General features: G+C 43.6%; 1 protein-coding gene across 2 annotated transcripts in view; it reads left to right on the top strand.

The window, feature by feature from the left end:
- The window catches only part of ZDHHC20 (zDHHC palmitoyltransferase 20), a 115,587-nt gene that overhangs the window by 80,262 nt on the left and 19,314 nt on the right, over positions 1-16,011 (top strand). The window contains exons 5-8 of one of the 2 annotated variants that reach the window (XM_082246716.1): positions 2,403-2,472; positions 6,322-6,354; positions 6,436-6,556; positions 15,402-15,437. In XM_082246716.1, coding sequence (XP_082102842.1) covers positions 2,403-2,472; positions 6,322-6,354; positions 6,436-6,556; positions 15,402-15,437 — 260 coding nt within the window. The remainder of the gene's footprint in view (positions 1-2,402; positions 2,473-6,321; positions 6,355-6,435; positions 6,557-15,401; positions 15,438-16,011) is intronic. The other variant, XM_082246717.1, reaches the window with a different exon arrangement.

The following is a 16,011-nucleotide window of genomic DNA, read 5'->3' as shown; positions in this document are numbered from 1 at the left end:
TGGCCTTTTTTGGTGGCTAATACTTCTGCGTGCAGGGTGTCGGTGTTGTCGTTCACCTTACTTGTTGGTTTACAGAGCTAAGGGGGTTCTTTGTCCCTGTCTGGATTTCCTTCCAAACGTCTTCTCCGATTTCTATTGTAATGAAGACATTGTGTTGCCTTCTTTATGTCCCAGGCCTTAACATCTTAAGGAAATTGCTCTGCATTCCCTGGATGTGGTACGGGCATTTAGGTTGTACCTGGCAGCTATGGAGTCTTTTAGGAAGTCAGACTCCCTATTTGTACTCACGGTTGGACCTTAAAAGTGTTGGCCGTTTCTGCTGCAACCATTTTCAGATGGATCAGACAGACAGTGATTCAAGCCTATTCAATTAGGGGTCGGGTTCCTCCTTTCCCTGTTAAGGCGCACTCTACTCGGCCGCTTAGTCCCTCCTTGGCCTTTCATCATCAGGCATCAGTGATGCAGGTTTGCAAGACGGCCATCTGGTCAACTGTGCACACTTTTACAAAGTTTTATAAAGTGGATGTGTTGGCATCTGCAGATGCTTCTTTTGGCCACAAGGTTTTGCTGGCTGCTGTTTAGAGGATCTTGTCCTCTTTGAGGGTGTATTGTTTTTTTTTAGGTGAGCTCCAGTTGTTTGGTTGAGCTCCATGTTACCTGTTTGGCTATGGTTAGCCTTGGGAATTTATTTCTACTGTTTTCCCACCCCTCATGTTTAATACTGTTTTGGGACATCCCAATGCTTAAGAAGTATCAGGAGCTGTGTCCGTCAGTGAACGAAAGAGAAAATGGGATTTTTGACTTAATGTAAAATCCAATGCAATATTCAACTTCATTCCAAAGTTTTCCTCTGCAGTACTTTTTTTTTTTTTTTTTTTGCGATAAGATGCTTTTAGTCTGATGGCCAGCATCATTCAACCTACTTAATCTGAGTCAGGGTTGTCCTGGAATTTTCCGAGCTGGTGACAGGACAGTGAATAGAAAAGCAGCTCATCTCTCACTCACTATATTTTCACTTCCTATCACCATGCTCCCTGTCAGCACTTGAACTGATCGGTTCCTTGTGCTGCTTCTTCCACCTACACTGCAATAATTTGCATACTTTAGATCTTCCCAGGTCTGGCAATAGCTTGATAATGCATCAGACTAACAACAACAAGAGCAGGGTGCACCGACCTAGTGAATTACCACTAAAAAATATTTTATTTGATTAAAAGGACAACATACATTATACTCCCAAACGTTTTGATGTATACACGTTTATCAATACAATGAAGCCAATTGCCTCCAAAACTGCTGGGATGCACAGATGATGCAAGGAGGCCTGGTGGCATCCATGTAAAACCTTTTTGACGCGTTTTGAGGGAGAACCCTTGAAAAAAACAGGGTTCTCCCTCCAAATGCGTCAGCCAGGTTTTACACGGACGCCACCAGGCCTCCTTGCATCATCGGTGCATCCCAGCAGTCTTGGAGGCGATTGGTTCCATTTTATTGATATGCGTGTATACATCATAAGTTTGAGAGTATAATGTATGTTGTCCTTTTTTTAAATAAAATATTTTTTAGTGGTAATGCAATAGGTTGGTGCGCCCTTCTCTTGTTTTTTTGCAGTATATTTGGATACCCATGTTCCTGAGGGGGCAGCAAGACCTTAGGTTGTGATAGCAAGGATCATATAGACCACTCCCCTTTCCACATACCAGTTGAACGCAGGAGAAATACTTTTTTTTGGACTACCTAGTGCATCAGACCTTAAAGCGGAGTTCCAGCCATTTACTCACCTGTCCAACGGTCCAGCGATGCGGCCGCCGGAAGCCTCGATCCTCTCCCTCGGCGCCGGCATCACTGCTGTAGGCACCCGGCTGTTACAGTTTGCGGCTTCACAGCCGGGTACCCACTGCGCATGCGCGAGTCGCGCTGCGCGCCGTGATTGGCCGGCAATCTTCTGGGACCTCTGACGTGTCCCAGAAGATTGCAGGGAGGGAGGGGGAGAGGAGAACTTCCGCTCAGGGCGCCGCGGCGCTCCGAGCGGAAGTGGGAGCGGGTACCTGTCAAAACTAGGTACCCGCTCCCCCCCCCCCCAAAAAATGACATGCCAAATGTGGCATGTCGGGGGGTCAGGACTCCCTAAAGCGGAAGTTCCGCTTTTGGGTGGAACTCCGCTTTAACGACCTATAGACAAACATGGTCATTAGTGCATGGTGGAAGGACATGCCTCTGGCAGTCCAAGTTCCAGCTGTGAATATGTTGACATAATAAAGCAGTTTATACTGTCTTCTAAAGCTTCTAGTTCACTTGGTCCCTTCCCCCACAAGTTCCGTTTAGAAGCACATAGAAACCAATCAATGTTATTCTTATACCCAGCTGTTTAAATAATTCATTGCTTTTTTCTTTTAATATAGCAATCAGGTATTGCGAAAGATGTCAATTGATTAAACCTGACCGATGCCACCATTGTTCAACCTGCGATGTGTAAGTCTTTATTATTTTAAAATATTCTCTGAAAATAGATTCACATGCAGTTATAGTATAGTATATAGTACAAGTATATTTTAAGGCCATTCTTATTTTTTGGATAGATTACAAAATGGTTAAAATGTTTTTTGTTTTAATTTTTGCCAACGGTGTCCCATGTGGAGGATATTTTTGGAAAGTGAGGGAAGTCACCGAGCCCCGGTTCACATGCGAGTGCCGGGTTCGCATGTAATGTCGGAGCGCACTGCTCCAACATTACATGCGATCGGCTGTGCGGTGCGAGTTTAGCCATACACTTTGTATGGCTAAATTCGCACCGCAGCCGCAGCAAACACGCACAGGGACCCTTTTTGGAAGCCGCATCAGGATCGGATCGCACAGCGGTTCACACTTGTGCGATCCGATCCTGTGCGAACTGCGCGATCGCACTGCGATATGCGATCAAACTGGGGGTGTCGTTAAGATTACATTGACACCCCCAGCGTATCGCATATGGCAGTGTGAACTGCCGGGGGTGCGTGTGCGATGCGGGAACAGGCTGCGGATTTGCAGCCTTCCCGCACTCGCATAAGTGTGAACCGGGGCTGAAACGGGGATCCCCATTTGAAAAAGTTAAACTTTCCTTCTGTGTGTGTATATATAGGTGCATCTCATAAAATTAGAATACCATCAAAAAGTTAATTTATTTGAGTAGTATTAAATTAAATAGTGAAACATAAATTTTATATATAGGCGTTACACACAGTGATATATTTCAAGCATTTCTTTCTTTTAATTTTGATGAATATGGCTTACAGCTCATGAAAACCCAAAATCCAGTATCAGAAAATTAGACTATTACCTAAGACCAATAAAAAAAAGGATTTTTAATACTGAAATGTTGACTTACTGAAAAGTATATCCTTGAACAGTATAGTATGCACTCAATACTTGGTTGGGAATCCTATTGCATGGAATACTGCATCATTGGGGCGATCAGCCTGTGGCACTGCTGAGGTTCAGCTCGTCTGCATTGTTGGGTCTGGTGTCTCTCATCTTCCTCTTGACAATACCGCACAGATTCTCTATAGGGTTTAGATTAGGCAAGTTTTCTGGCCAATCAAGCACAGCAATACCATGGTCATTAAACCAGGTATCGGTACTTGTGGCAGTGTGGGCAGGTGCCAAGCCCTGCTGGAAAATGAAATCAGCATCTCCATAAAGCTGGTCAGCAGAGTGAAGCATGAATAATTGCTCTTGAATTTCTTGGTAGAGGCTGCGCGGACTTTGAACTTGATAAAACACAGTGGACCAAAACCAGCAGATGACATGGCTCCCCAAATCATCAAGGACTGTGGAAACTTCACACTGGACCTCATGCAACTTAGATTCTGTGCCTCTCAACTATTCCTTCAGACTCTGGGGCTGGTGTTGGTCCTGTGTATTTACAGTGTGTGCTTTCCTGTAGCCCTGCCTTGACATACACCTCCTGATGACATAACGAGAAAACCTACGTTGAGGCGGAGCTACCCGAGGTGGCATTGTACCGCTGTGGACACACATAAGTTGTGAGATACCCGTGTAATTAGAACTAGCCGAGCCCCCACTTGCTATAGTGGATTTTAACAAAGTAAGTGCTACACACAGCAGACGTGATGTATGTATTGTATTGTTATGTATTCTTTCATTTCCAAGCATGTGTGGTCTCGGTCACTCGATTTTTATTTATTTTTTTTTAAGAACCAATACTGTACTGATTAAACGAAAATTGTTACTTCTGGTATTGTACGAGAAAAATTTTGGTGCTTGTCCCATCATAAAACTTTGCATGAACTGTCGGCTCTAGAAAGCTGTGTACTAACGATCAGATTATCAGACGATCGCTTTGAAAGCGATATTTTTTGTCTGATCTTCTCATTTTTTGTACTACTCTTTAGGGCTCTTTCACACACTGTGTCCGTCAAATGGACTCCGCTTTTCTCAGCGGGGGATCGATCCGCCGATCCCCCGCTGAGCAGAAGGATGACAGCTGTGTCTCTGCGCTGTGTACGGAGACACAGCTGTCAGTTCCCCATGCATCTCTATGGGGGAAATCGGATGGGAAAAAACGAACAGGTGGATCTGAACAGTCCGCCTGTGTGAAAGGGGCCTTAGTCTTTAGGGCCTGTTCACACTGCCCACATGCTAAAACACTCCTTTTTCACATGCGGTCTGCTGTCAGTTTTACCGGGCAGTGAGGGAGCAGTGCGGTGCTGAGCTCTGCATATTACAGGTGCAGAAAAACGCAGGTCTCTGCACATGGTGTGAACGAATGGTAAAATCTACGGCTCGTTAAATTAAAAGGATTTTTAGCAGTTAGAAGTTCTTTCTTTAGCTCTGTCACTGTTTCTGTGCTTTACGCCACTATTTTTCAACTTGCCTTTAAAGAATAAGACAAGTCTCTACCAGTCTAATTCAACAATGCATCACTTTTTATAAAAATCTCATTGTTTCAGTATTAATATTTGGGGTCATGTGGCTGTCATTACCTTACAAGTTCTATATCCTGTCCGGGCAGTGGGTGGGATCTAAGGAAATTCCTGTGCCGCGTTGTCATCTCTAAGATGCGGGACTCCATCTAGGCCGGGAGACACAAAACAACAATCCATTGTGGCAGTGCCTGTATTATGATGCAAGCAGTAATAACCTCACCCTAAAAGCTGAATGGGAAGAAACAAATCTGAGGGCCAACAACACAGAAGTCCTGGTGTTGCTGGACCCTTACAGCAGTGGTCCTCAACTCCGGTCCTCAGGGCCCACTAACAGGCCAGATTTTAAGTATTACCTTGGGGAGATGCAAGCTAGAGTACTGCAATCACTGAGCAGCAAATTATATCACCTGGGATGTATTTCAGTTATCTTGCAAACCTGGCCTGTTATTGGGCCTGAGGACCAGGGTTGAGGACCACTGCCTTACACTAAGTGACATCACAACAGGACGACTGAAAGAATTACGGGTAAATACTTGGGAATGAAGGGGACATTAAAATAGATCATACCCCTGTTTTTGTCTTTTGAATATATTGCTCCTTCCCCTAAATTAAAAGAAATTGCAGATTTATTTTATTTTTTTGGAGGTGGGGGATGGATATTCTTGTTCATTCAGGTGAGAATATCATCCCAGCTGCCCAAAGCCTCCTGAGATACGCGCTTCATGTATTCCAAGGAAGCTTCCGAGCTATCAAAAACACCCTGCTTCTATACACTTAGTCCATCATCAGGGGACCGGTTGCAAGAACTTGGAGGAGGTAGCTGGCTCCCAATGGCGTCCACAAAAAAGACGACGGCACCAGATCCAACATGCGGTGGCGGTTTACAGGAAGGCAACACTGGATTCACTGGACATGTGGGAATGTGTTTTGAGGATATTCCAGAAATTTGGGTAAGAGGGGGAGTTGGACCCCTTGAAGCCCTTTAAAAAAACAGTACATATATTGCAGGTAACCTCACATATGCAGAGGTGGAATAATTTGGTGCCTCGGCATTGCTGCCTGGATAGATATTTACAAGACATGAACTAGTGGTGAGCCTTGACAATGGGTTTGAGGAACTCTGATATAGGTTCAGCATCTTGAAGAGTCCAGTGTTATTAGTCTGTACCTGCGGTTATCCCACAACACAAACATCCTATACAAGCCACACTATCTCTGAACAACCTCGACTTTAACAATAACCATAGATAATGCCTAAAGTTTTTTTTTTTTTTTTCCTTTTCACTTCAGTAGCTTTTAGTTCCTCAACAACAAAGTGTTCCATCACACCGTTTATTCTCAGGGAATGCATGCATTTTGCCTCTGGTATCCTCTTACTTTGAAATGTGTCTTGCAGGTGTGTACTGAAGATGGATCATCATTGCCCTTGGTAGGTATAGTCGATAACTTCGATTTTATTTGTGCTTTATATGCTGTGCCTTGGTTTTTAACTGTTCTTTTTTTATTGCAGGGTGAATAACTGTGTGGGATTTTGCAATTACAAATTCTTCCTGCTGTTTCTCATGTACTCCTTGCTCTACTGCTTATTCATTGCTGCCACAGTGCTGCAGTATTTCATTCGCTTCTGGACGGTAAGGGGTAACTCCCAATGTTGCATAATGTTCCAGGGAATTTTCATTAATATTCACTGACAGAAAAAATAATAATTTTGTTTTGAAATCTTTTGTACAGCACCAATTCCAAAAAGTTGGGATGCTGAGTACAATCTACATAAAAACCGAATACAATGCTTTGCAAATCTCATAAACCCATATTTTATGCACAATAGAAAATATAAAACATATTAAATGTTTAAACTGAGTAGATGTACTATTTTAAGAAAAAAAAAGGTCGTTTTGAAATTGATGGCAGCAACATGTCTCAAAAAGTTGGGACAGGTCAACAAAAAGCTGGCAGAGTACAACCCCAATTCCAAAAAAGTTGGGATAGGACCATATTTACCAATATCCCCCCTTCTTTCAAAAGGGAGAGCAATGTTGTTCCGTTTTTGCCTGAATTTATGAACCTATGATACAGTGAATTTTGGAAGTATTCCTGAGCCCACAAAGCGATGTTCATCACAGAATTGTCTGTTTTTAATGCAGTGCCACCCCAGGGCCCAGAGATCACAGGTATCCAATATTGTATTTCAGTCTTGTCCCTGGCTTCAGCTTCGATCTGGTCTCCGAGCATGTAACCTGAAGCGACGTCACAGCGTCGCTTCCGGTTTACTCGGCTGCCAATGTCAGTATTCAGAAATGCAGATTTTGGCATTTTGAATACTTTGAAGTGCAGTAGAGGGGTCTGGGGTCTTTTAAACCCCCGATCCCTCCATAAAGAGTACCTGTCACTGCCTATTACTGTCACAAGGGATATTTACATTGCTTTTGACAGCAATAGAAGTGATCAGATTTTTTTTTTTTTTTTTTAAATAGTGTTAAAATAAAAAATTGTAATAAAATAGGAAAAAAAATAATGTAAAAGCTTCTCTGTGAGCTCGCGCACGAAAGAAAAAGCATACCTAAGTTGCGCCCGCAAATGAAAACGGTGTTCAAATCACACATGAGGTATCGCCACGATCGTCCGAGCCAGAGCAATAATTCTAGAAAAAGATGACCTCTGTAACTCAAAACTAGTAACCGTTAAAAAAAATTTTAAAGCGTCATCTATGGAGATTTTTAAGTATTGTAGTTTGTCGCCACTCCACGAGTGTGCGCAATTTTAAACCGTAACATGTTGGGTATATATGTTTTTTTAAATGTAGTGAAATGTATTATTTTCCGAAAAAATGCGTTACAAAGACCGCTGCGCTAATATCACGTGGCAAAAAATATTGCAACGACTGCCATTTTATTCTTCAGAGTCTTTGCTAAAAAAATATATATAATTTTTGGGGGTTCTAAGTAATTTTCTAGCAAAAAATACTGATTTTAACTTCTAAACCACATGTGTCAGAAATAGGCTTGATCCTTAAGTGGTTAAAGTGATACAAAACACACACGGTTTAATTTACATTGTCCCTTCTATTTCTGTATGTGGATAATGGCACTGAAATTCTTTTAATTAAAAAAATGTAAATCAAAGTACCATTTTCCTTTTCAATATACAGCTGTCACGTGACCTAACTCTTTCCCAGCCTGTCTGCGGGCAAACATAAGCAGGAGCTTCTAGTCATCTGCTGTTGGTCACATGTTTAAAATAAAAAACAGCCTTTGGAATACAGAGGAAAAAAAAAATATCAAACTGTTAAATTGTCATACAAATACACTACCGTTCAAAAGTTTGGGGTCACCCAGACAATTTCATGTTTTTTCCATGAAAACTCACACTTTTATTCATCAAATGAGTTGCAAAATGAATAGAAAATATAGTCAAGACATTTACGAGGTTAGAAATAATGATTTTTATTTGAAATAATAATTATGTCCTTCAAACTTTGCTTTCATCAAAGAATTCTCCATTTGCAGCAATTACAGCCTTGCAGACCTTTGGCATCCTAGCTTTCCATTTGTTGAGGTAATCTGAAGAAATTTCAGCCCACACTTCCTGAAGCACCTCCCACAAGTTTGATTGGCTTGATGGGCACTTCTTATGTATCATACGGTGAAGCTGCTCCCACAACAGCTTAATAGGGTTGAGATCTGGTGACTGCGCTGGCCACTCCATTACAGACAGAATACCAGCTGACTGCTTCTTCCCTAAATAGTTCTTGCATAGTTTGGAGGTGTGCTTTGGGTCATTGTCCTGTTGTAGGAGGAAATTGTCTCCAATCAAGCGCTGTCCACAGGGCATCGCATGGCATCGCATGGCATTGCAAAATGGAGTGATAGCCTTCCTTATTCAAAATCCCCTTTATCTTGTACAAATCTCCCACTTTACCAGCACCAAAGCAGCCCCAGACCATCACATTACCTCCACCATGCTTGACAGATGGCGTCAGGCACTCCTCCAGCATCTGTTCACTTGTTCTGCGGTTTACATGTGTGATTTAAACACCTCAAACTTAGATTTGTCTGTCCAGAACACTTTTTTTCCAATCTTCCCCTGTCCAATGTCTGTTATTTTGCCCATCTTAATCTTTTCCTTTTATTGGCCAGTCTCCGATATGACTTTTTCTTTGCCACTCTGCTTAGAAGGCCAGCATCCCGGAGTCACCTCTTCACCTCTGGACTTTAAGACTGGCGTTTTGCGGGTACCATTTAAGGAAGCTGCCAGTTGAGGACCTTTGAGGCATCTATTTCTCAAACTAGAGACTCTAATGTACTTGTCCTCTTGCTTAGTTGTGCAGCGGGGCCTCTCACTTCTCTTTCTATTCTGGTTAGAGCCCATTTGTGCTGTTCGCTGAAGGGAGTAGTACACACTGTTGTAGGAAATCTTCAGTGACTTGGCAATTTTTCGCATGGAATAGCCTTCATTTCTCAGAACAAAAATAGACTGTCGCGTTTCCGAAGAAAGCTCTCTTTTCCTGGCCATTTTGAGAGTAAAATTCAACGCAGAAATGCTGATGCTCCAGATACTCAACTAGCTCAAAGGAAGGTCAGTTTTATAGCTTCTCTAATCAGCACAACAGTTTTCAGCTGCACTAACATAATTTCACAAGGGTTTTGTAATCAATTGGCCTTTTAACTTGATTAGCTAGCACAATGTACCATTAGAACACAGGAGTGATGGTTGCTGGAAATGGGCCTCTGTACACCTATGTAGATATTCAATTAAAAATCAGCCATTTTCTGCTAGAATAGTCATTTACCACATTAACAATGTCTAGACTGTTTTTCTGATTAATTTAATGTTCTCTTCATTGAAAAAACTGTGCTTTTCTTTAAAAAATAAGGACATTTCTAAGTGACCCCAAACTTTTGAATGGTAGTGTATATATTTGAAATCAAACTTATTATTATGTGGATTTCTGCCAGTCACAGCTTGTCACGCCCCTCTAACCTGTGTCTTAGAATAAGAGGGAGGTGAGAGACATGTCTAGAAGAGCCACCTAATATGGAGTACATGCGACCGGCGGGGTAAACCCACTGCGGGCAGTCAAACGTAGTCAGTGTGAGAGGTAGGGTCAGAAACGCATAAAGTGTTGGGGCCAGTGTATGGGACAGAAGCCGTGAGCAGAAAATGTGTTTACAACATTTTTATAAAACGCTTTTGTGACTGGAAGTAAACGACTGAGGAGGAGCCATGTTCGAGTCAGCCGCTGACGAGCAGAACCCCAGACATGATCGAGCGAGTGCAACAAATGGGGGCATAAGATTGGCAGAGGAATTGGGCATTAGCAAGGACATGGTGCGCACCATCGACCATGAAAATTTGGCAAGTGGAAGATCTGTTCCTGGTTTGTGGCACACAAGCTGACGGACAAGCAAAATGCAAAATCGATGGAAACCTCTGGAGATTTCATTACCATGTGTGACCATCCATCCTTTCTTTGAACCTTCCTCATAGGGTATGAGATCTGGTGCTACTAGTTTGATCTAGAATCCAAGCAGCGTACCTGTTCTCAATCATCCACTGTACTCCCCTGATCTGGCACCTATGGATTTTTTCTGTTTCCCTGTCTGAAGAGTGTCATAAAAGGCGCGTGTTTTGCAGGTGTGATGGTAATCCAAGAATGAGTGACAGCGGCTCTGCGATCGATTCCTAAAGAGACCTTTTATTGACCGTTTTCAGAAGCTTTATGAACGTTGTCAAAAGTGTGTTGTGAAGGATGGCGATTATTTTGAAGGCCAATATAAGTAATTTGTTTGTAAATTCTGTTTTGTTTTCTGATACCATTTACTGAAGTTTTTAGACACACCTCGTATATTCACATGGGCTGCTTAGATGTGATAGGGAGGAAATGCTCTGCATAGAAACTCACTGAAAACAGAGCAAGTGCAGAGTTGCCACCACAGCTGCAAAATCCCTAGCTGCATTGGGGACATGAACAGAGGGTGGAGATAGAGAGCAGCAGGATTAACCGGGTTTTTTGCAGAATACAGAAAACTAATCGAATAGTGAGTATGAACAGCATGTATTACACCATTTATTGATAGTTTTGTTTTTTTTTGTTTTTTTTATGATGTGGGTTTAGTGACACTTTAAAGTCTTTGAAATTTTACTTTGAAGAACATAATTCTGAAATTGTTTAACAATTTATAGATGCAGCTTTTCACACATTGGTAAACCTCTAACCATCTTTACTTGGACCCTCTGACTCTCGAAGAGTCCCTTTTTATACCATTAGGCCCCATGCACACGGGGCGTTAGAAAAAACGTACGTCAAAGTTAGTTCTGACGCCGGAAAAAGCAGCTGTAAAAACGTGCTTTCAGTAGCTTTTTCCATTGGCGTTATTGCACGTTTTGCCACGTTGCTTTTAGCAGCGTTTTTTTTTCTTCCATTCAAAATCAATGGTTCCCTATGGGAGCCTATTGATTTGAATGGAGGTCGCACCGCAACACCGCAAGTCGGATCCGACTTGCGGGGTGACTTGCGCTGTGAGAATCTTGAGGGGGAACTCTACGCCAAAATGGGAAAAAAACGGCGTGGGGGTCCCCCCCAGGGTTCCAAACCAGGCCCTTCAGGTCTGTTATGGAATTTGAGGGTAGCCCCATGCCGAAAAAACGGCATGGGGTCCCCCCCAAAATCCATACCAAACCCTTATCCGAGCATGCAGCCCGGCAGGCCAGGAAAGGGGAGGGGACGAGCGAGCGGCCCCACCCCCCCTGGACCACACCAGGCCACATGCCCTCAACATGGAGGGGTGTTGGTGCTTTGGGGCAGGGGGAGCTCTGCACCCCCCACCTCAAAGCACCTTGCCCCCATGTTGATGAGGACAAGGGCCTCATCCCCACAACCCTGGCCGGTGGTTGTGGGGGTCTGCGGGCAGGGGGCTCATCGGAATCTGGAAGCCCCCTTTAACAAGGGGGCACCCCAGATCCCGGACCCCCTCCCTATGTGAATGGGTATGGGGTACACTGTACCCCTACCCATTCACCCCATAAAAGGCAGTGTATGGAAATAACGACGAGACGTTTTGGAAAGTTTATTAAAAATCTTCATCCGACTCTTCTTGTCTTCTCCTCTCCGGGGTCTTCTCCGGGGTCTTCTGCTCTTTTGCTGTCCGCCCTTCTTGTCTTCTCCTCTCCGGGGTCTTCTGCTCTTTTGCTGTTCCCCTCTTCTTGTGTTCTTGTCTCCGGGGTCTTCTGCTGTCCCCTCTTCTGCTGTCCTCTCTTCTCCTCTCCGGTCTTCTGCTCTTTTGCTGTCGGCTGTCGGCTGTCTTCTTCCTCCGGTCCTCCTCCGACGACGTCTCCGCTGATTATGCCTATCTCCGGTCTCTTCAGCTTATTATATAGCCATTAGGGGCGTGGCCCCGATGACGTCATCTGGAGACCCCGCCCCCTCATGTCACAGATGACGTCATATGTGACATGAGGGGGCGGGGCCTCCAGATGACGTCATCGGGGCCACGCCCCTAATGGCTATATAATAAGCTGAAGAGAAGAGACCGGAGATAGGCATAATCAGCGGAGACGTCGTCGGAGGAGGACCGGAGGAAGAAGACAGCCGACAGCAAAAGAGCAGAAGACCGGAGAGGAGAAGAAAAGAAGAGAGGACAGCAGAAGAGGGGACAGCAGAAGACCCCGGAGACAAGAACACAAGAAGAGGGGAACAGCAAAAGAGCAGAAGACCCCGGAGAAGACCCCGGAGAGGAGAAGACAAGAAGGGCGGACAGCAAAAGAGCAGAAGACCCCGGAGAAGACCCCCGGAGAGGAGAAGACAAGAAGAGTCGGATGAAGATTTTTAATAAACTTTCCAAAACGTCTCTTGTCGTTATTTCCATACACTGCCTTTTATGGGGTGAATGGGTAGGGGTACAGTGTACCCCATACCCATTCACATAGGGAGGGGGTCCGGGATCTTGGGGTGCCCCCTTGTTAAAGGGGGCTTCCAGATTCCGATGAGCCCCCTGCCCGCAGACCCCCACAACCACCGGCCAGGGTTGTGGGGATGAGGCCCTTGTCCTCATCAACATGGGGGCAAGGTGCTTTGAGGTGGGGGGTGCAGAGCTCCCCCTGCCCCAAAGCACCAACACCCCCCCATGTTGAGGGCATGTGGCCTGGTGTGGTCCAGGGGGGGTGGGGCCGCTCGCTCGTCCCCTCCCCTTTCCTGGCCTGCCGGGCTGCATGCTCGGTTAAGGGTCTGGTATGGATTTTGGGGGGGACCCCATGCCGTTTTTTCGGCATGGGGCTACCCTCAAATTCCATAACAGACCCGAAGGGCCTGGTTTGGAACCCTGGGGGGGACCCCACGCCGTTTTTTTCCCATTTTGGCGTGGCGTTCCCCCTCAAGATTCCCACAGCGCAAGTCACCCCGCAAGTCGGATCCGACTTGCGGTGTTGCGGTGCGACCTCCATTCAAATCAATAGGATCCCATAGGGAACCATTGATTTTGAATGGAAGAAAAAAAAACGTATAACGTGGCTTAACGCACGTTAAGCAACGTTATAGCAAAGTTATTCAGCTTTTAGCAGCGTCAGGCGTTTTTAACGCTGTAACGCTGGTCCTCAGAACGCGCAGGTGGTGGGTTCTTGTTGCAGCCTAAAAACGTCTAAGCCACTTACAGCTCAAAAACGTCTGAGTGTGCATGAGGCCATAGAATAACATGGAGGGGCGTTTTTAGGCTGCAAAAAGAAAACGCCTGACGCTGCTTACAGCGGCGTTAAAAACGTCCCGTGTGCATGGGGCCTTAATGTTACTGAGCTGTTGCCAATTAACCTAATTCTTCTAGCTCGTCCTTGTTAGTACCACTTACTTTGCCAGCTGTCTGTTGCCCTGTCCCACCTTTTTTTGAGACGTGTTGCTGCCATCAATTTAAAAATGACCTTCTTCTCTTTTTCTATAATAGTATATTTTCTCAGTTTAAACATTTGATGTTTTTTTATTGTGAATACATTTTGTGTTTAAGATTTGCAAATTATTGCATTCTGTTTTTTTGTAGATTTTTCACAGCATCCCAACTTTTTTGGAATTGGGGTTGTATTTGCCAAGTTACAGAAAAATAAATAGCGCTCTGTGTGTGGTTTTAGGGTCTGGAACCTCTTCCATTGCTATTACTCTCCGTCTTGAGATTTTTTTTTTTTTTTTTTAATAAGGCATACCTTTACCATGATATAATAGGAAGAACTTGCTTATAATTCTATATATCGTGCTTTGTCTTGCATTTTTTTTTACTTGCCATGTATTTTAGTAAAGACTGATGTTTTGTGTTTTCACACCATTTCTCATCGCCTATCTGACCTTACGGATGTATATTTTTCTACTGGGCACCATAGATAAACCACCCTGTATAACATAGCACAGCAAATTTTAGTAGGACCAAGTTACTCAAAAAAAAATTATTTTAAATTTCCAAATATATTTTCTTGGGTTAATAACCAGCACACAGGTTCAGTAGCATTTTTGGCCATTTTTATTAGTGTGCTAAATAAAGCTGGCCATACAGGGATCTAAACTCCATTCAGGAACCAGCTGAATTTCAATCCAGGCCTTTTCCATTAATGACAAGTCGATCTATCAATCAATTTCTCATGAACTGACTTGTTAGAAAATTTTGCATCATTAGGAGTATGCAGCCAATCAGCTGCAGTAATAACTAGGGATAGGTTCAGTCGTGTTTGGATCCTAGTCCCAAACCAACTGAGCAATTCCACCGTGAAGCGTCACTGCACACTGCCAATCATGAGCAGCATGTGTATGTGCAGCTGGGAGCTGGGAAATGCCTCACTGCCTGTGATTGGTGGTGTGGAGTGATGGGTTCCTGGCAGGATTGCTTCGGTGGGTTTGGACTAGAATCTGAACATGTCTGGGCCCATCTCTAGTGATGATTAGTGTATTTTGTCGGCTAGGTAGTCCCGCTGTCAAAATACAATGACACAACAAGGACGATTTCCTCATCTACCCCGGATCCCTGCTGACAAATTTCGATCAGTATGTACCCAGCTTTAGGTTTCAGAAAGATGTAATGGCCAGACGTAACTCAGCCTAATCCTATAAAAAAAAAAGGATTGCATGGTTGCCTATATAAGCTTTGTTGGTTTCCTTGTGATATTTAAATTTTTTCACTGTTTTTATTCAACTGACAAAACAGGAGTTTGGAAATTGGGTTAATCCCAATAGAGCCTATTTAAAACAAAAGGTATTTGTACGTCCTTTCTTAGCAAGTCCAAAAAAATAAAGGGTTTATTCCCTACTTTTAGGATAGTGGGAATTATAATCGCTGCATCTGCAACGTGTGCAGGGAAGCCCTTAGCAACACATGTGGAATTCTTACATCTTGTATCACATTTACCTCTCCCATACATTACCCCGTGTGTCACCCCCCCCCCCCTCAAACTGCCATCTGCTGATTAAACCATTAAAATGTCTAATGAATTGTCTCTGTTTGCGTAAAGCTTTGCCGCAGCAAATCTGAAGAGTCTTGTCCCCAGGTAAAATATCCAGCCAGTGATTTATTATTGTCCATTCCAGATCCTGCAAATAGTTGTTAAAGTGTATATGTTAAAGTATAACTAAAGACAAAACTTTTTTCTAAGTTTTGAATAGAGTGCAGAAGGATTAGAATGCTTGTCAGTTTTTAGTGAAAGTAAAAGAAAATCCCAAATTTTGGGTTGTCCCCAGAAAAGTATTAGAGGAGAAATTTTCCAATGGGGACAGCAATTCTGGTGATCTGGGAGGCCCCAAGGAATTCCCTTCATTTGCAGGATTTCCTCACTTGTTTGGCTATGGGACAGGAAATTAAGGGAATTCTCCAAAATTGGATACAGATGGCGGAAAAAAAAAATCTGACAGGAGTTATAACCCTCCCTTACTCTATCCAAAATTAAAAAAAAAAAAAGTTTTGCTTATAGTTCTACTTTAAGATGGCCATACATTATACATTTTTCTTATTTAATTTCCTTTAGATTTACCTTCATCTATGTAGTGCAAGGACCTGCCTGATTGCATACAAATTGAAAGTGTTTAGGTTTGACCCCAAATTATATGCTTTTGATGAATCTAAAG

The sequence above is a fragment of the Pelophylax lessonae genome (genome assembly GCF_965119305.1).
Source record: "Pelophylax lessonae genome assembly, chromosome: 2".
Lineage (NCBI taxonomy): Eukaryota > Metazoa > Chordata > Amphibia > Anura > Ranidae > Pelophylax > Pelophylax lessonae.
Note: the sequence above shows the minus strand (reverse complement) of the source record. Positions and strands in the feature narration are given on the sequence as shown.